We start from the raw sequence: 21,448 nt of genomic DNA, 5'->3' as shown, positions 1-21,448 counted from the left end.
ACTCATATGCACACAAACACACACAGATGGCCGCTAGGACCCCCCCCCCCCACTCCTAATTCTCATTCTTTTCCTAGACAGGTAGCGTAAGCCATTAGCCCCCCCGCAATAACCCTCACGTATTACCACGTCAACAACAACAAGTAAGGAAGGGATCAATATACAGAGCAGTCGGGAAGTATTAGGACAGTGATTCATTGTTGTGTAGCTTCTGTACAGCAGAACATTAGAGTTGAAATGACACAGTGGTGGGGTGTAGTGTGAATAGTGAATAGTGTAGGGTCAAAAAGTTGTTGGTCACATTAAAATAAACTTCAACTCACCATAATTAAATTAAAATTACAAACTGCTCGGTTGCTGATATGGAGCCAAAACAATGGCAATCTGTTCTAATACTTTCTGACTGAATAGTAAATAGAGCTGGTCAAAGGAAGAAAGAGACAGATAGAGGAAACTGAAGGTCTTGTCCCCGTGTCCTGCTGTCAGCTCTCTCACATCCAGCCGGCCTCGGATGAAGACAAACACTTCCTGCTGCTGACAGAGGGACATCTGTGTAGGCTATGTATGTGTGGCAGGATAGTGGTGGTGGGGGGTGGGGTGGGGGGCAGCATTGTGCATCGTGTGTCGTCCAGAAACACACACACACACACACACACACACACACACACACACACACACACACACACGCCTATATCACGAGACAGGAATTGTACATGTGATGCAACATAAGCACTAAATCATAGCACTCTGCCCTCGTGCAATCAGACAGCAGAGTGGCTGCGCAGGAAGACAGACATTACCTCGTGTCTAAAACACTCGCAGAAATACAGGCGTGTCCAGAGACAGAAGTCTGAGGCCACACTGACACACGGGGAATGTTTTCTTTCTCACGGGCCGAGTGGAAAAACAGGCAGGAGTGCACGCCGAAATCAATGTCAGACACCTGAACAAAGCAGTTTAGCCAAGGACAGCTGAGAGCACATTAGGCATGCATCCTCGTGGATGTCCTTCCAAACACAGGCAGGGAAATTAAAATCCCATTCAGGCCCCCCATGGGAGCCATGCACTGGAAGGTTACATAACTGTCAGCTGCAACAGTGATGGCTTCCTGTCAAAAAGAGAGAGAGAGAGAGAGAGAGAGAGAGAGAGAGAGAGAGAGAGAGGGAGAGAGAGAGAGAGAGAGAGAGAGAGAAAAAGGGGACCTGCCATGTTTTGAGCAATCTCCCTGTACTCAGCGGATACAACTTAGGCACAGTGTCACCATGAAACCAGACTTATACAGGTGAACCTGTCAACTGACACATCCCATATGGCTACGAGGGCCCGTTGCCAAGTTCCACTCTCTCGCCTTCCTGTAAACCACACGCCCTGCCCCCCCTCAAACACACCACCACCACCACCACCACACCACACCACCATCCCCACACCGCCTCCTAATTCTCCAGCCCAGAAAAGTACAGCTGAAGATGTTCCGCGGATTATCTCCACAAGGAAACCACGTGCCGGCATTTGTGGACAACATGCAAAGTGTCCACCTTAGTTAATCTACTGAGCACGCACACCATGCAGAATACTAGCCAATCACGTCTCTAGCTAGCAGGGTGGCTATTCTGCTTCACGTGACACTAAGGTTCGGTTTACCCACCTGTGCTGCTCTGAGGGATGCCACTGACAGACAACTCCATGGCCAATGCGAGTGCTGCAAGGCGCTCTCCCTACTTTAAGTGGAAGGGAACTGTTGCAACTAAGCTCGACTCAAACGTTTAATGCCATTATTAACACTACTTACGGCTTTAGCCAACCAAAGACAGCGCCCAGTCAAGAGGAGTACACAGGCAGGGCCCTCCCACCTGCAACTTTTACAGCAATATTTTTAGCCCCAAGTAATTTCAGCTCTGCACACATCTTTGCTTTCACAAGTCAGCTCTGAGAATAAATAAGAATTCAACAATATGGAAATGCGGACGCCTCAACAGCTGTGTGTAAATGTACACTTTGATGTAAGATGATAAAAAGACTGGTTTGTATTGGAAGAACTACCAATTTATTCAGTAGGTGCAAAAGGAATAATGTGTCAACTTTTCATCAATATGCATGCTTGAACATAAAACACCATGCATGTAATAAGAGCTCTTCACTGGTGTACTAGAGCCTTTGCACAAAAATGAGAAGCAATCTCTTGAGAGAGGGAGGGAGAGAGAGAGACAGAGAGAGAGAGAGAGAGAGAGAGAGAGAGAGAGAGAGAGAGAGAGACAGAGACAGAGAGACAGAGACAGAGGGGAAAGAGAGTAAGAGAAATGTTTTCATTAAGTGCCTTGCAACATCTTATTATTTTCACTCAATTTTCTCCTGCCTCAAACTGCAAATGGCTGCTCAAAAGGTAACAAGTGCACAAAATAAATGTGCAACACTGTATGCAGGTCTCCACTTTTCCCCTTTCCTTAAATGTGAAGATTATCTATCTCTGATTACCACTGAAACCTGCGTTGCCTAGCAACACACAATTAAGAAGTATGCTTTCCGATCGTCTGCAAGGGCTGCCCATTATCAGATGAAGTTACTGAAGCAACAAATGTCAGCTACATGCAAATGAGTTTGTTGTGCTAAAAGTGTATTTGAGTGGGGAAATATGGCTGCCACCGTGACCTTGAGCAAGCAGCGTCTATTTGCATGAAGCTCGAAAGGGGACCTCGCACCCCTGCTTCCCCCACAACTCCTTCACCCTCCTCTGGATCTTGTACCTCGCTTCTTATTTCCTTGACAACACGAGAAGGGAAGCCACTTCATAAAAGTCATTACTCTATAACAAGTGCAGCAGCCCACAGACCCATTAGAGAGGCAGGCAAGATGCAGGGTTACATGGCTGAAAGCAAGGTTAAAAGATTTAATTCTTCCCTAAGCTCATCAGCTCTCATCAGCAGGGAAATATATCAGCTTGTTAAGAGGAGAAATCAAGGCGTTTATGTAGAGAAATAAGCTTAGATAATGCCTCGCTGGAGAATTCACTGTCACTATAAACTGAACACAAAAAGCTGCCACACTATTTACATTAACCTTGTATGAGACAAAGAAGTTCCACGGAAAAAATAAACATAATTATGAGTTCTGCGAGGCCACTGAAGATGAACAATAAATATATTCACAGGAATGTGGTGAAAAAGAAAACACCACTGTAGAAAAAAAACAAAAAAAAAGACAACTTTGCTCCTATTGTTTGTAATACCACGTTTACAAAACCGTCAAAAGTAATTTCTTTTATGGCTCTCAGTCTAGACAAATGTAAATGGATTCTTAAGAATTTGTAAGTGAGCATCATAACTGCTCATCATAACTGCTCCCACAGCTGTGAGATGTTTTGGAAAAATGAGGAAATTTCCTTCCAATGTACCTACCTACTTGAAATGACAACAATTGACTTTGTTTAGAAGTACAAACAAATATGTGACAGAACATTTACCTGCGCTGCAATGCAACCAGAATTTCAAACAAACAACAGGGTGTCTATAAAAACAGTTACCTATTATAGTCTACACAACTATACATCCAATTAGTGTAATTGGATTTGAGGCAGTTAAGCCTCCGATTAGGAGAGAGTCCTGTGTAAAATAGAATGGCATCTACTCTGCATCAAGGGAATAAACTTTTACATACTAAAGACAAGCTGGATGTTTATGTGTTTTTGATATTCATTAACGCAGTCCTGTAAAAAAGAGATGTAGGAGTATATTAAGAGAAGAGCTACTAAACACCTTCTTCTGTCTAGAGCTAGCAAGAGTCAAACTGTTTTGTGAGTGTTCACCTATTATTAAATTTTCAACACAACAAGAGTACAAACCAAGTAGCAAAGTGGAACTACAAAAACTACTGACCGATAAACAAAGTGAATGAAAAGGACCAAAAAATGTTGAACTCTATAACTGGAGCACTGCTCATAAGAAATGTTTCAACTTGGTGATGAGACAGGATCCCCTCCGGCAAATGACACAACTCTGTTGCAATACGTGTATAAATAGTTGCGTAATTTTGAAAAAGATCTCTCAGAGCTACTTAACTTGTCAGATGCATCTTGCATGCTACTTCCCCATTCTAAGAGTTGTCAGTGTGATGTTTTGTAGTATGCCAAAAAATCTGCCTATTATATACAGAATTAAATCTCACTATACATTTAATTTATCTATAAAATAGAATCAGAAAAAGGAAATTATTACCAATACCTACAGAATAAAATATACAAATCAGCAACGAGGACAAAGAAAACAGGAAAGAGGGTTTGAAGAAATTAGCGAGAAAGGTGAGGTTTGACATTACTTGTGTCAGGTGTGGTGGCCATGGTTGAGACTATGACAGGTGGACCAGTGCGACGTCCTACCATCTTGGCGTTGTTCAGATTTTGCGCTTGGAGATTGGAGGAAGAGGTAGCAGGAACAATGGTACTCTCAGAGGCAGCACCGATTCCCTTCCGGAGAAGTTGGGGGCTGTGAAGGGGGCTTGGCGCTGCTACTGGCGATGCTGGGGGAAGGTTGGGGGCTCTCTTCATCAGCTCCATTGGGGAATAAGAGCCTGAGAAGGTTTTGGGTGCAGCTCCAGGGGTGCCCGGGGCTGGTGGAGGCTGTTGTCCAAGAGCAGACATGGCAAGACCAGTGTGGGCATTGTACATGGAGAAGGGTCTTCCCTGAGTCACAGCATTGCTATATCCTCCAGGGCTGACTGGAAAAGCTCCACTTGCCAGGGGCCGTGCTGCTGGGTAGGTGGTGGTCTCCAGGAGGTGCTGGGAGGGTGCACTACTGGGTCTTCTGCCAAGAAACTCTCCCATCCTGGGGGACATGGTCTGAATTGTGGTGGGAGGTTGCTGCATCAGGTTGGGGTCCATGGTCAAACCCTGGGGCTGCATGTAGAGGTCATTGCGATGGCTGAAGCTGTTGGATCGTGTACGCGGTGCTGTCCCACCTGTCTTGCAACTAAGCACCACACGGGACAATACGCGGGCCTGGGCCAAGTTAGGGGCCACAGAGCGGACATCATGGTCCTCCATCATCCCCAGCGTGGCAGTGGAATCAAAGCCATGTTGCAGCAGGAGAGTGATAGTGCTCTCAGCCAAGCCTTCAGATCGCAGGAAAGCCAGGAAGGAAGGGTCCACCATCTTCTTGGGGTCTGCAGCACTGGGATGGTGAAGAGGCAGGCTGGAGGTCACTCCAGGTGTGGCAGCCACCAAGGCTGAGCTGGGGTCATAGCTTGGGTCGTAAGGCAGCCTCTGGGAGGCTACAGCTCCATAAGCCCGGGGGAGAGCTCCGTCCATTCCCTGAGAAGCTGGGTCCACCACGGAACTGGTGGCAGCTGGCTGGCGGGGGTCCAGGGACAAGCTGTTGATATTGTTATAAGCTTGGTGAGCAGAGAGAGACGGTGGCTCGGCAGCGTAAATAGGAAGAGGGGGCTGAACCCCGTAGACTGCAGTAGCAGGAGAGCTGCCACCAATACGCTGGACGTCTGGGATCATCTTAGATCCCAGAGTTTCCCTGTACAAACGGCTCAGCTCATGAACAGGAGGGGGAGGAGGTGGCGGAGGAGGCGGGGGAGGGGGTGGAGGAGGAGGAGGCGCAGGGGTAGGTGTAGAAGCAGCAGCCAGCACGGAAGGTGTGGCCCTTGCCTGTCCTTGATCCCAGGTAGGCCTCACCCCCCCAGCGCTGGGCCCATAATGCGAGGCTGATCTGGTGAGCAGGTGCTGGTTATCCCTATAAAACCCAGATTCTTCAGGTGGCTGACCAGATAAGGCAGCGTCAGCCAGGTAGTAATCCTGAGGTAGTGCAGAGGCCCGGCCTGCCATCGCTTGCCTGAGGTAGAGGCTGCTGCTCAGATCGGGCACGGAGTTCTTCCTCAGCAGCTGCTGCCCATGCCGATCCTCCTGGATCTGCCTGTACGCGGAGGACTGGAGGACTGGATCCTGTTTCTCACCAAGATCTACGTGCTGGTGAAACCACACTCCACCGTCTCCCCCACCCAGTGCCAGAGAATTCCTACGCCCCGCAATGGTGCCGCAGTAGTGACAGCGTCTTGCAGCACTGTCGTTCTGGCCTTCAATCCATTCAGGACCACGCTGGCCCAGAGAGCCACCAAAATGCGACTGCTCACTTGAGTTAGGCATCAGTGAAGACAATAAAGCGGACGGCTATAAAAGCGGAAAATAGAGCCGGGTATTTTGTTTCAACTCTCCAGTTACACCCCCCCACCCCCCACCCCTACCCCCACCCCCTACCCCCCAATCAAAAAGGAGGAGTGGAGAGAAGAGGAGTTAAAGGTAAGCATGAGCCCTTTACCTTATCTGCAGCTGTAGTGCCACCCCCCCCACCCCAGCCCCACCCCTCCCCTCCACTCTTAAGTGCAAGCTATCATGTAGCTCCCTGCTGGCAGCCTATCTAAATAATTCAGCCCTGGAAACATTAGAAATCCATGAGGAGAGAGACACAACATGACAAACACATAGAAATAGCACACACATACACACACATACACACACACACACACACAGTAAAACACACCTTTAAGGCGAGGCTCTACTCCTTTCTACAGCAGGTATCATGCTTGTGCTGGGCAGCACGCTTACATTCCAAACTAAGACCGAGGGTAAAGAAATTGGGCTGAAAACTCATGCTGGACAATGACAACAGAATGGAGGAGGGGACGAGACGCGCTAATCCAATGGGGTTGATGCACGCCATTGGCAGGGACAGTCCTCTCGTCCACAGCGTTTGCCACAAGGGGATTAGCGTCAAACTAAAACCTGCTTAAATCCACTGCCCCCTGTGACATCACTTGAACCAGATAGTGTACATAGGCAGCACGCTGCTGAGGCCCCTGGATGTGTTCACTGAGTGTAAAGCTACAGTGTTTATGGTGCTCAGTGGTTACTGCTAACCCCTCCACTGGCCTGCAGCCGGCATCCCTCTGGGCATGAATGGATATTCCCAGAGGGATCGGGGAGGTTGGGGACTGACATACTTGCTCTAGTGTGTCCCTCGAGAGAGAGAGGGATTGGAGGGGGGTTGGTAGCAAAGGCCAGACACATAAGTACTACCGAGGGTCAGATTCAATCCAGTGGCTACTAGAGGGAAGCCAGGAGATGCTCCACTCAAACCATGAAGAATGCACAGCCTCCTCTACTGGGCAACGACAGATTCACATATGTGAATACACACAAGCAAACACCCAAACAGGCAAACACAAGCAAGCACGCAAAGAGTGAAGAACATGCAACTGTGCATAGTGTTTGTACTAGTATAGTGTTTGAGTAATGCATAATCTTTTTCCACCAATCGATGGTTTGTAAAGCATCAGAAAATAGTAAAAAATGTCCATCACAATTTCCCCAAGCCCAATGTTTTTGTTTGACCAACAGTCTAAAACTGAAAAATATTCAGTTTACACTGATACAAAGCAGGGAAAATCAACACTTTTTAACCATTGAGATACATGGTTTCGAATCAGCATAATTCAGGAGCTGCAGAAGTTTTTTTATCTTGAAAAGTGTCATACTGGGGCCAAGCTATACCTGCCTCCTAAAATGTTGATTCACACAATGAATCAGCATGAACTGCACTTTTACCAAGTCTTATTTCCCCTCGCAGAGCTTGCACTTTGCACCTACACACACACCAGACGTACAAGAAAGCAGATGTGGCTTATCTAAGATGTTGCCATCAGAGATAACCGCTGGTGTTTACTTGCCATGACAAGAGCAATGTAAACACACAAAAAAAAAACAGTGGCAGGAGGAGAAGAGCAGGGAGCTTTGATAAGTGTGTGATGGGGGGGGGGGGGGGGGGAGCTGATAAAGCGGGAGGCTGCCAGCTTTGACTTCACCTCCAAGATGAGACAGTGTGGGATAGGACAAGGCATGAGGGGAAGGGGATATGATTGGACTGCACTGGACCGTGACAACTAGATGGCTTCAAGCCTGTTTCTATTCTGTGCTTTATTTCTGTTTGAAATAGGCAACAGGGGTTTAAAGGAAGAGTTTTCTCAGCGTTCTCCTGAAGCTGAGACACAGAGACAGCGTGACTGAGATGGGCTAAATTTATTGCAGTTTAGGAGTGACAGGAAACTGCTATAGTACTGCGTCTCTTTATGGTGTCCCACTACCTGTCAAGTCACAGAGGGAAACGCTATAACCAGCTTGTTTTCATTTTAGAGCTTAAGTGATGCAATAATGATTTAAGACCAAAAAAGAAAAAAACAGATTGTTTCATTATGGAACATCCAAATTGGAGAACATTAAGTAGGTCAAAACAAAAAGAAATCAGAACAGTTTCTTTTTCCCTATGGCCCTGCACAGTCCAGGATGATGCACATGTGAAGGATGGTTTCTTTCATCGGAGGTAAAGCATACCTAGCAATTTCCTTGCAGTGATTTCTGAGCGCTGTCCTCCCAGGTCTGAGTCTCCCCGCGCTTTTTTGTCAGCTGTAAAACACACCATTAATCACTGTGTTGTATCTCTCTACGGCAATCGCCGACAATAACTTCTTTTAATAAGCCCCTTCCAGGGCCGTGTGTCACTCAGATCCCCGCTTCCCGACAAAATATTAATAACAATAATAAACATCTCAAGTACAGTCGGGCTAGCGTTGCTAAAAGTGAAACAAGGATATGGCATATCATATCTCCTGCCATGCAAATTGCTGCATTTCCCACAATTCATAAGCAAGAGAAGCTGGGGTACCATATTCATCTTGTCTACATCCTCTGATATGCCTCTCATGAGAGCTGCTCCATAATTAAGTGAGCATGCTATATTACACTCATCAAGCAACAGGGACTCTGTACTTGCTAGCATGAATAATATAATAGAAGAAAAGAAAACCCCCAAACTTACACAGTGGATATTTGGTGAACAGCATTAGAATTGATGCCAACACGCGGCTTGCTAGCTCACAGCCAATCCTACAGCTCTGTGAAAGACCTCTAGGTACAATGTGTTGAACAGACGTCCAGCAACAGTCATGCCTTTGGAGCAATCTGGCCATCTTTCTAGGGCACAGGACGCTAACGGCAGGACTTGGCAGGCAGGGCAGGGAGAGATAGCTGCAGAATGATTTACATAGCTGCGACTCTACAACTGCTGATCCATTAAACTTTCATAGGGACTTCATAAATTAAAACCATGACTGGAAGAACTTGAAAATTCTACTCAATTACTGTGATTGTACAGTATATTAAAGTTTTAACGAGCCTCTGGGCCTTTTCTTGCTCTAACACAAGTACAGGGAGGAAGGAGGGGCAATGAGGAAAGAAAAACACATGGTACCAATTCTGGTCCGATGGCTTTCGGAGGACTCACATCTGCTGTGTTATCAAGACACCGTCCTCCGCCTCTTTACCACCTCACATCTCTGTGGTGTATGACACAGCATGTCGCACATTTGTACGGGTGGGAGGACTGTGGGACCGAGTGAGAGCCGCTACTCCAAACCTTTTATCAACAGGGCGAGACCTGCGGTAGACTTGGCGAGGCGACTGATTCGAGTTTTGTCTTCCATTTTAAAGCGGGTTTGGTTTGTTCCCGTCTTTGCCTCGCGCGCAGCCCCGCGCTCCGCCTGCCTATCATTATCAAGCCAGTGGCCCATACTGCATCACAGATGGGGCAGACAGAAGGGAGAGACGACAGCCCGCTTGCTTTTTGGAGAGACGAGGAGTGTGCAGCTGAGTGAGAGAAGAGGGAGGGAAGGAGAGCAAGAGAGAGAGAGAGAGAGAGAGAGAAGAGAAAGGATGGAACAGAAAATGTGATTTGCTTCCACGTCAGTGATGGAAAAAAAGGTTTTGGAATTCTAGTTCAACGAAATAACACTTTTACAACACGTTCAACGAAGTAGAAATACAGTGAAGGGTAAACATACAGTACACACAGAAAAGTCTAATATGTATGTATTTATGGTGATCAGTGGTGGCCAATCCATGGTTTACAAAGGTCGGTATGTTCCCTCGCATTTTTTTTTTCATCCGACAAAATAATCAACTAGTCACTCATTAGTGTTTAATATTGTCTTAACCCAAGCAGCAGCACAAGACCCTAAAATCACCAACACAGAATACAGTGTAAAGTGAGCAACATTCGACTTCTTGATTTAAATCAGTTTAAAAAAAAAAATCTGAACAGGCTTCCGGTGTCAGCATTTCACACTGGACAGTTTTCAATCCTCTATGCTACGGATATGTCGCGGCCTGAGGTTTGACACCCAGCCTTTATTCTCACACGAGCACTGAGCATCAGCCCACCACTCACTTGTGCTTGGCACAAAAAACAAACAAACCCTATTCAAAGCAAAGACATACAAGAAGACAGTGACATCTGCAAAAGAATGGACACCTGACTGTACATGAAACGACCTTTATCAAATAACAACCTGTCAAACACAAGACCAGAGAGCCTGTAGCCATCAGACGACATGCTATGCTATGTTTAGACAACAATAAATGAAAAAGCTCGAATATAATCAACAGTGGAAAGAACAATTGTCTGCTGAACTACTTTTGTGTTTTGTTCAGCAGCTCATATGGATGAATTATATTCCTAATTACGCAACAGTAAAGCGCCATCATGTAACACGACATTAATAAAATGCAGATGTTGATTAAAACATTATCTGACTAGATTAGAGCGGCTCTAATCTAACCCAGAGGGGAAACACCATTGCAGTCTACAAGCAAAAACAACCATCTTAGCAAAGGGGGGGGGGGGTGAAATATAAAAATAAAAACAGATCAGGAGCAGAACTGTCCTCCCTCCCAGCCACACAGCCCAGTTGCTGCAGAATGATAAACATTGGTTCAGCTCAAATTAAGCTGAGAACATGAAAGGACCTGAGGCTGGGAGGAACATGGGCCATGGCAGATCACTCCTCATCTCTTCAGATGACAGAAATGAATCTCTTCACCCCTGAGAGAGAGAGAGAGCGAGAGCGAGAGAGAGAGAGAGAGAGAAAGAGTGAGGGAGAGAGAAAGCTTCTCTCTATTCCTCATAGCGCTGAATTAAAGCTGATGCTTCCCAGCAGTTGCTTTGATTGAGCTAACTAGCAGCTTTTGATAAAAACAGTTGCAACCAGCTCCCTGCCTCCTTATTTGCAGACAGGCCAGATTATGCTAAATACATATCAAGGACTTAAATGGCTTAATCAGCCTTGTCATCTCGCCACCGGGTTTCCTTAGATACTGCATTTCTGATCCCTCTGCCATAAATGCTGATGTAAAAACGCAAGAATTAACCATTTGGGCCGTGGTATAATATGAAAAAAATATATAAATGTCTTTCAGTGTCGGGAAAACAGTAGAAAGAAAGGCAAAGGCTCTGTTGGACAGTGCAGAGAAAGTGTGGTCTCAGCAGACGTTTTTCAAAAGAGAATGCTCCAGATTTCCGCTTGAAAGAGATTGAGGAGAGACAGCACGACTCACGGCTTCAGCTGCTCTGTATCTGTTTGCCAACTGCGGGCCTGGCTGCAGCGTGAACCTGGACTAAGATGAGTTGCTCCCGACAGTAGCCAAAGAGGCCCTGTGAGGATTTTTACCTGCATGCGAAACAAAAAAGCAGAGCCTCGCTTCATGTGTGTTCTCTCCCTGCGCAGAGACAATCACCATGGCAGCCTTATCACGCCGCTACACGCAATCAGTGGGACAACTTTGCCTGGTCATTGGCTCATGAACAAATCACAAATCACAAGCTGTTTTTTTTTTTTTCTCTTTTTTTTCTTTTTCTTTACGCCCTCACAATGGCCGCCAGAGGACTGATTCACTGATCCTGTATGATGGCCATCTGGAGGGCTTGTGTGTGTGTGTGTATTTGTGTTTATGCGTGTGTGTGTGTGTGTGTGTGTGTGTGTGTGTGTGTGTGTGTGTGTGTGTGAGAGAGAGAAGGAACATCGACAGGTATGCTCACCATGAAGTAACTCTGCATGCATCACAGCAACACCTGTTACCTTCTCTCTGTGCGTCTCTGGTGGGCTTTGAGCACATGCCCAGCAGAGCAGACTAACTGTTGTTCCCTCAGGAATGACTAACTACCTCAGATGTCTGATTCACATGGATGCAACAGCTGGATGTGGACCGACGCCCTAATCTGGAAGGATTTCCACCGATGAACGATCCACCTGTGCTATGAAATTATTATATGACTCGCTCTCAGAGCTGAGCGATTAATCAAAAGTACTGGAGTCTTATCGCCCTAGTAATCATTAATTGATGATATGAATCCTTTAAAGCAGCGGTTCCCAACCTTTTCAAACTCATGGCCCACTTGAAAATCTCCCACATCCGACCCCATAACAGTATGGAGGCCAAATAATGCGTTCTCAGAGCACACTTTTTATTTTAAATGATAACAATCGAACATTCAGGACTGAACTGAAAGCAGGGGAAACATGTAGGAAACTCAGTTTTTCTTTTTTGTTTGTGGGGGGAGATTACGTCTCGATTCACCATCCGTCAATTGATTCTCTTTCCTTTTAATTCTTCCAGTTGCTAACCAGCTATTTCATTTTTTTTCTTTTGCCTTGGATGTTATCTTTTAGCCTGAGAAAGCAAAGAAGTATACGATATGATCCAGCGGAGCGACAACATTAAAGTTGCCATCATTGGCTTATCACAGTGATGGACCTGAATACGAAAAGGAATAAGGGCATTTCCCAAAATGTTGCATTATTTCTTTCAATTTTTGTTTTACACACATTTGTCTTACATATGTCACAGTTAAGAGTATTGAACATTAATTTAATAATTTTATACACCATCTTGCATACATGTGCCATATCCTGATATTAGACGTAATTCATCTGTATTTATGCTAATTTCTGGGGGGATTTAACAACGTGAGGACGAGCTGTATAATTCAAGAAGTTCACAATTTGTCCACATGTTGGACTTTTTGTTGACTGATACTTCTTTGGACTAAAATGCTTATAATGTGACTGATTCGAGGAAAAACATTACTTATCCTAATCAAAAATAAAAAAAATTCTGAAAACCTGGCTACAGCCCTGATCGACCTTAAGAATGAAGTATTACATTTCCTTCTTTAATTTTATTTCTTTAACTGACATTGATCATGTACTGTAATGTATTCTCCTCCTTATGCATGCTACAAGATACTGCTCCGGATTCAGCAGTGGTTGGGATCAAATACTAGCTTTGGGTTTCTTGGGCCCAACTCTACGGGCTCATACAGGATGCGCAGCATATGTCCCTCATTTCATGCGCACAACGCTGAGGTGCTTACATCATGCTGCAAAACAAATATGCTGGCAGTGGGGGTAATGGTGCGTCTAGCTTCATTTTCCAGCACTGCAGTCATGTCTGCCTCTCCCTGCGCTGGCTCCAGGAGGGCCCAGCGGCTTAACAAGCCTCTTGGGGACCCAGACAGCAGAGAGGAGATGATTTTACCTCAGGACACAGTCTGACAGATACACACGCACACACACACACACACACACACATGCACACACAAATTGGGCAAAGTCAAACAAGTGGGTTTAAAAATGCACATCCACAAGGCTTCAGACACAGTTTATACACCCACACAAAGACTCATATTCCTTGTTGCCTGGGCTGACTTTGTAGCTATGTGCACAGCAGGGGGCTCCTATTCTATGTTCAGGCCCTTCAATACAACACCACCGCTCTCTAATCCACAACCTTAAGCCTAATAATCACCGCAGTGGTGATCCATGGTGTAAAATTGGCTACTTCCAAACATCCGTGACAGGACAGCAACCATTCAATCCCCTGCGGTAATCTAACTTGAGTTCAGATGTTTAGAGATTCTCAATAACCACAAGTCACATAACAGACACGCCTACACAAACAAACAGCCGCACACAGAGAGAGAGGCCAGAGTAAAGCGGTAATCTCATTTACATCCGCCAGATGACTGTTTGCTGCTGAGGTCAACATTTATACACTGGTTACTGTAGAATCTGACATGTGCTGTGTGCCAGGAGAAAATCATAGCAATCAATGGGTATTGATCATCAATAGGTCTTAGGGTTGTGCTAATAACAATAAGGATGGTTGGCTAGGGGGTGTACGGCTCTGAAGCAGTGTCAGTGAGGGAACAAAGCAAGTATATTTAGGATTTCTTTAGTAGAGCTAGAGGTATATAATTGTTTTTTAACCAGAAATATAGATCTATTATATCATGCAAATAACTAAATCCATGCTTATTGACTTATGGCTAAAATAATAATCAAAATGATTCTTCTCAATACTGATGATTATTATTTGGCAAAATTATTCCTCAGTCTTCTGGACATCAGTAACCGAGGAAACCTTAACATCTTTCTTCGTAGTAACAATGAAGGTTACTGCTTCTATTCATGATAATAATCCTACAGTTCAGTATCAGATAATTTACCACTTGACTTAATGCACTGGAGCTGCAAGTACAAAGAGTCAATATCACACCCAGATTAAGGTTTAATTAACTGTGAAATCCAAAATCGTGATTGTAAATATGATGCGAATTTGCAGCCTTGGTCGTGTGTATTGAAAAAAAGGCACCGCAGTGTTTGTTGGGAATGTGCAGAGAGAATAAGTGTGAGTGTGAAAAGGAATAAAAAGGTTCACATACTCATAACTTTACCTTCACAGATCCGGTCCAGCCGCTGCCTCTTCACTTTGTGTTTGTCAGTCAGGGACATGGCGTCAAACACAGCTCGGCACAGGACGGCACGGCACGGCACGGCACGGCTCGGCAAGGCTCGGCAGGGTACCCCTCCTCCTCAGCCACAAATACTGACAAGGTTCAGACTCCTAGTGCACTGTCAGCACTATTCCCCGGGGCATACCGCCTCGGCACATACACCTGTAAGAAAAGGCACAAAACGTGGTTAAAAAAGACACACACACATACTGTATATACACACATTATTGATGTACAAGTGCAAAAAAAAAAAAAAAAAAAATTTGACACAGGAAGGCATTAAAGAGTCCTTGACTACAAAGTCACTCAGCCTCTTGCTCACAAAGAGCCCAGGAAGCTGCAGGCGATAGATATACAGGAAATCAGTGAATCACATTCACACACACACACACACACACACACACACACACACACTTAGATACAGTTGGCGACAAAGTGCCCTATTTGCTCTAAAAATGACAAAGCTTCCCGGCTCTAAAAGCTCCACTTTTCTCCTGTTTGAGGTGTGTTTTTTTTCACTGACAAACACCCATCTGAAGCTCCATCTACAGCAGCGTGTCACTCGTCACATTCCTCACTGATCGCGGTGACATTTGAGGTATCTCGACTTAAGACAAATAGCAATCTACTTCTTTTTTTTTTTTTTTTTTCCCTTTTCGCCCTCAAAGCCATTCAAAAACAAAAGCGAGCACACAAATACTTATTCATCTGACAAACGCTGATCTAAAAGAAATGTGAGCGAAGCTGTTAGAACTTGTGAGGAGAGATTTATCATCTGACAAAAAAAAAAAAAAAAAAAGAAGCTCTCGAGTTGATATGCTGCACCTGAAGGTTGACAGACTGTCGTGTAATGACACATTCAGGCCAACAGAGGGTAGTTAAAATCTACTGAGAGAGGAGCACACTGTCTCAGTTACACCTCTATACAATATAGTGTCAATTCATAACATCTTTATTTCCTCATCTGAGCTCAGACTCTTCCGACTTTAGGAATTTATTTCAAATCCAAAAAAAAAGTGTAACTGCTCAGCTTTAAATCCGCTCACCTTACTCCACCTCTAAACCTCAATAAGCCTCATTCTGGACAGGAAAAAATCTGGACAGGAAATTGTAATCACACTGGTATTTTCAGAATAAGTCAGTTTTAGAGAAGTTGAGATATTTGAACAGGCTGAAAATATTACTCCACAAAAGGCGTTCAGTTCAGTGACACTGGCAGACATGCAGGCAATTATCTGCACAAATGCATCTTTGTAAGAGAGAAAACAGACGAGTGTGCATTTCTTCACTGGCAGTACATAAAGAGCACAGCGAGGATCAGCATCTTAGCGAATCAGAGTGAAATTAGTGCAACACAGGGAGGGATTATATGTTGCAAACGCCACATCATGCTTGTCCAGGACGCGAGCCAGGATCACCTCTGCTCTCAGAAAGTGCTGAGACCCATGAAAACACGTCTCTCTGCCAGAAAGCATCAGGGCGAAGTCATTACTTGAAGTCTTCATCAGTGCTTTGTAGTCAGATATTTAGAATGAGGGGAGAAGGAAGGAAGATGAGAAGTAGGTAAAGAGTTTAATGAAAAACTGCACCCTCCGACATTATCTGTGAGAAACTGTGTGTGGATGTTAAGTCTCAGTCTTCAAGTCATCAGTGTAAATTTGTCAGAATTGGCTGGTCATGACTGGAGCTCAGGGCCGGTGTGGGTGGTTGTGAAATATGACATTATCAGGACATGTCTACATATCTGGGGACCCGTGCACACTGGGAAAATAAACAGAGCTGTTTGCGGCACCTCATAAACATGTCACCAGACACTTTTAAATATGTCTGAGGTGGTATTCGTTTTCTGTTGAGATATCTTCAGGTCGTTTTTCTCTCAACTTGTGTTGTTTATTTGCTCTTCAGCTAGGATTTCATACGTTTCCCAGAATGCTTTTTGACAGCCCCAAAGAAAGGCTTTCAGTGGCAGGTGGGTGTTCATACAGTAAAGCAGAGTGTGCACTGCTCAGCCTGAGAGCAAATGTAGATGTCCAGACAAGCATTTAAGCTCTGAGACAAATGCTCAACGATGTTTGTAAATCTTGTGCAGGCCAGAAATGTAGTTTCAAATAGACTCAGATAACATCTCTGTCGTTTCACCACTGAATCTCTCTCTCTCTGGTTGAACATCAGAACAAAATGTTTCGAGCATGAACTGAAATCCTGACATCTACCATCTCAGTTTTAGTGTATGTTACAATCCAACATTAGCAACAGCGCCTACGTGATCAAGATAATTCATTTGTGTCAAGTCGAAATACTTCATTTTGCTGTTAATTTATTTACTTAAGACTTTAAAAAAATAAAAAAAAAGGTGCCCTGTGGAGAAACTGCACAATTTTAGAGCTGCAGGAATTATCTGAATAATCTAGTAGTCTATTGACAGAAAATTCATCTGCAACTGATTAAGCAAAATTGTTTTGGTTCCAGTTTCTCAAATGGAGCGTTGGTTCAACAAAACAGACCAGGTCTTACAGATGAAATAATAAAGAGATCAATCAAGAAAACTATCTGCCAATTAATGATCATGAACATAAATGTTAAATGCAGCTTTACACAATTTAGAATATTTAGGAATCATCTTTTCTTTTTCTTCTTTTTTTTTTTTTTAAAAAGATGAGTATGCATACGTTTTGGTGAGAAACTCTAAATATAAACAAAACACCACAGAGTAGCTTTAACTGCTTCTTCACAGGAAATATCTTGGTCTACATTTTCTCGGTGGTCTGAGAAGAGAGATTTCCACCACACAGAGCGGGTGACTCCCAGGGTGTCTCTCCAACAAGGCAGCAGTCTGGCTCCAGCGTGTTAAGGGGCTGCTGGAAGGCCTCACCCTGTTACTTGATTCATTTCAGTTCTTCTCTCCGTCCGTCCTCTTTTCTTTTCATCTGTCCATCTCTCTGTAGTGCTGCTGCCTCTGAGGTCTCCCACACAGAGTCATCAATCCCCGGGCCCTCTTCCAGGGCTGTGTGTGTGTGTGTGTGTGTGTGTGTGACATGAAGAGTGAGAGTGACAGAGAGGGAGGGAAGTAGAGGAAAAAGAGCGCTCACAGAAGCTAACAAGAGCTACACAGTGGCTAAACCCGATTCTTATCCCCTTTTCTCTTTCCTGTGGCCCCGAAACTCCTTCAATGACTTTCTCAAATACACCCAAGCATGACCTCCGTTGCTCACATAAAAACAGATGAAATTGGGCAAAAGAAAAACTGAAACAAAGCCAGCAGGGCGCGAAAGGGTACTTAGGCGAGGATTTTGCAATCTCAATCCAAACACAAAGGTCATATACATGAATCTTAATATTTAAGAGGCATTAAAAGTCAGATGATCGATAAAACTCCCGGCCTGTGGGGCCACAGCTCACTGAAAGAGAAACATTTGTGTGCGAGAGGCCGAGACATTAAATGTATGAATCCATATCTGTGACGGCCGGCTCGGTCTCCCAAGGACGGCTCGGCTGCGAGTGCAATCACACTCCACAAACCCTCCTCAATGTCAGCAGCACACAGAGATCACTGTCCGCAGAGGTGGGGGTGGGGGGGTGGGGTGGTCAGTCAGTTGTGGGGGGTTGAATACAGCACAACAGATAGACACACACACACGCACAAAGGAGCAGTTTCAGTGCTATAGACGTCACTGTAAAATCTTTTTCAGTTTTATATGGCTGTATATTAAATTCCTATGGGTTTCAAAGTATCAAATTTTTCATACCGTTTCTACCTGTGGCCTTCAGCAGAATCATCAGGTAAGAATAAAACTAAAACAAGAGGTAATTAACTGACAAGTCAATCTACATGAAATGAACCGACAACTATTTCTTTTTACAATAGATCATCACTTATTAGCCAGTTACACTTTCTTAATAATAAGGCTTTGCTGCTTTTCTCTGTTTTGTATCATGAAAAATTGAGTCTTTGCTTTTAAGTGTTAAACAATTCATCGATGCATCAGAAAAGGGATTTATAGATGAATAAATAATCAAAATGAGCAGCCCTAGTTTCATTCTTCACCCAACATCATGACTTTAACCACGGGAGAATATGAAAACTGAAAAAGTCAAACCGAATTAATTTGTGTCAGCATCGTCTTCTAATGGGATGAAATTTAATGATGACACCGCTGTCGTTGCAATCCATCTTCCTATTGAGAGATAAACACTAACAGAATTGTCTCAGATGTGATTAATTGACTTTGCCAAAACGAGAAATTAATTTGGTTTGGTAAACAGACACAAGCACGGCCCCTGACAGACTGTCATTAAAAAAAAGCAGTGAATTCGTACTTTATTAGACATTTTGAGGGGCTGGGTGGAGTGGGGTGGGGTGTGTGTGTGTGTGTGTGTGTGTGTGTGTGTATGAGCTGATCTACTTGTGCNCCTTAAGAACAGAGGAGAGAAGACGTTTCCTTTTGTTTGAGAGGGACAGAAATATGTTTGGACGGGAGCAGAGAAGCCAAACTGGAGACAGGAGAGAGAGAGAGAGAGAGAGAGAGAGAGAGAGAGAGAGAGAGAGAGAGTCTGTCGATGAGTTTGAGAAGATTGAATAATTAAAAAGGTCAGGCTACCTGCCTGCTGTGTGTCGCTTCACACATGCGGGCAGGCACACAAACACACACACACACACGCACACAGACTTGTGAGAGAGGCACAATGCACACTGGGGCAAAGACTGAACAGACAAGTCATTTGGGGGAATGATCATTTTCCCTCGAACACAGTGTAGTTTGTGAACTAATTGGGTGAATCCATAATTAATTTACTGACATTAAGCCTTGGGGTCTGCTCCACTAAGACTCCACTACTTTCTAAGGATGTTAAGTAGTACTAGTGAAGCCTCGGGCTCAGTGCTGAAGGGGAAGACTCTTGTTCTGAGGCTTCACAGTGCACATTCTGAGATTTAGGGGGAGATCTCGAACAGCAATACATTTCCACATGTGCCAGTTAACTCCCCGATACTGAAGGGATTAGTTTAATGTAGGCCTCGATTTCCTCAATGAAACATTTGAGTGATGGATAAATCTAGAAAATCCATACTCCGACATGTATAGGCGGTATTTCTTACCTGACTGTTGTATCCTCAGGGAGGAAAAAAACATCAATATTAAGACATATTAAGAGCGAATTTCCTGGCCTTATTAAAGCAGAGTGACCCCACAGTATCTGCAGACGTTTGTATCTGAGACACACTGGGTCAAAGCGTTCAGTCACGACTGAATTCTACTTCAATTTCAACAACAGCTTTTTCTTTTTTTTGCTTTTTTTTTGAGGTTAGGTGTGATTGGAAGCTGGAACGCCACACAGAAGACAAAAAGTAAGATACTAAGCGTGTTTTCTTTAGCCGTCAATGCTCTGACATACAGTTTAGCAACAATGCATGTGCATGTATGGTAGACATGTGATTAAAATTGCAAAAAAGCATTTGCAAGTTTTAAATATGTATTATATTGCTTTTGATTTATGACAATTACTGCATCCAAAAGGAGATCTCTTTGAGTTTCATTTGTTTGTCTGTTAGTTTGGAATTTATGTCAAAATGTAACTGATTTGAGTAAAATTTGGCACAAGTTTTGGAGACAGACGAAAGAACCAGTGATTAGTTTTTGATGAATATCCGTGATTAATTTCTTATTTATTTTTTTTTACAGGATTTCTTTGTTAAGAAACAATCTTTGTTATTTTCTCATAAGCTACAGCACGCACTTAACTGAAATAATAAATGATTTTCGCAAACGTATCCCAGTTTATCAGTGTTTACTTTGATCCAGATCCAGATCCAGATTACAAACTTGCGAGCATTTCTAATAAAAATACAAATGTAGAAGGATTGTTGAGGCTCGGCAAAGGTCTGTGCACTTTCTAGTTGCGGAGTTAATTTCAAGATTTGTCTGGTAATTATGCTGAAAAGTCTTCAACAGCTGCTGTGCTTTTTATTTATTTATTTATTTATTTATTTATTTATTTAACATTACACCACGATAATGTGATAAAAGATCCAAAGATTAAAATGAGGTAGGATTAGATTAGATGGGAATAGAGTTTTGATTTAGATTTCTTTGAACTGTATTATGTAACCATAAATCCTAATAATGTACTACAATCTTTTACAGCCAATCTGACCACATTTTCAGTATGTGTACACTGAAACCACAGGGACTTTATCAATCTTACGATGGAATGAACTCCAAAAAATATTTGGACAGTGTTGCATCTTTTTTTGGAAAAGCGGTGCTTTGACTTGTTGATGAAATGCTGCGTTTTGGGTTTTTTTTTTTTAAGTTCAAGTACAGGCAGTCAGAGGCAGGGTATTTTTATCTGTATTGGATGGACAGTTAGAAAGATTAAGATTATCTAACTAGTTATTTTTAGTAAGCTGCCAAATTATATTTCATTCAGGGAAGCTTTAGATGAAATCTTTCAATGAGTTGTCAAACGCACTGCAGCTCTGGAGTCTGTATTTATCTTTCCCAGCTGATGCTACAACCTCTTTGAATTTCAATGTAATGTCTCAATGTGAGTTCTGTGGTAATCCTTGCCAAGGCTGTAAAAACACGAAGCACTTGCTTTAAGATAGAGTTGGATAACTTCAGCAGTTACTTCTCCTGACTTAATTTCCCGGCGGAGTTTGACAGGAAAATTGTGAGGAGAGACAACTGTTAAAGTTATCTGACAGTGTGCAGCAGGAAGAAAGCACAGCAATATCCATCCCTCTTACAGCTGATTCCTATCAAAAGCCGGAGCTA

General features: G+C 43.8%; 1 protein-coding gene across 5 annotated transcripts in view; it reads right to left on the bottom strand.

Annotated features, from left to right (window-relative positions):
• LOC111219696 (C-terminal-binding protein 2) overlaps nt 1-21,448 on the bottom strand; it is a 111,077-nt gene that overhangs the window by 44,273 nt on the left and 45,356 nt on the right. For 2 of the 5 annotated variants that reach the window (XM_022742414.1, XM_022742415.1), the window contains exon 1: nt 4,309-6,139. In XM_022742414.1, the coding sequence (XP_022598135.1) occupies nt 4,309-6,139 (1,831 nt within the window). Of the gene's footprint in view, nt 1-1,645; nt 1,702-4,308; nt 6,140-14,603; nt 14,838-21,448 lie in introns of those variants that run through there. The other 3 variants (XM_022742416.1, XM_022742418.1, XM_022742419.1) reach the window with 3 other exon arrangements.

Source organism: Seriola dumerili, unplaced genomic scaffold, assembly GCF_002260705.1.
Source record: "Seriola dumerili isolate Sdu_G_001 unplaced genomic scaffold, Sdu_1.0 BDQW01000068.1, whole genome shotgun sequence".
In the NCBI taxonomy this organism is placed as follows: domain Eukaryota; kingdom Metazoa; phylum Chordata; class Actinopteri; order Carangiformes; family Carangidae; genus Seriola; species Seriola dumerili.
The sequence above is the reverse complement of the archived record's forward strand: the minus strand, read 5'-3'. Positions and strand labels throughout refer to the sequence as shown.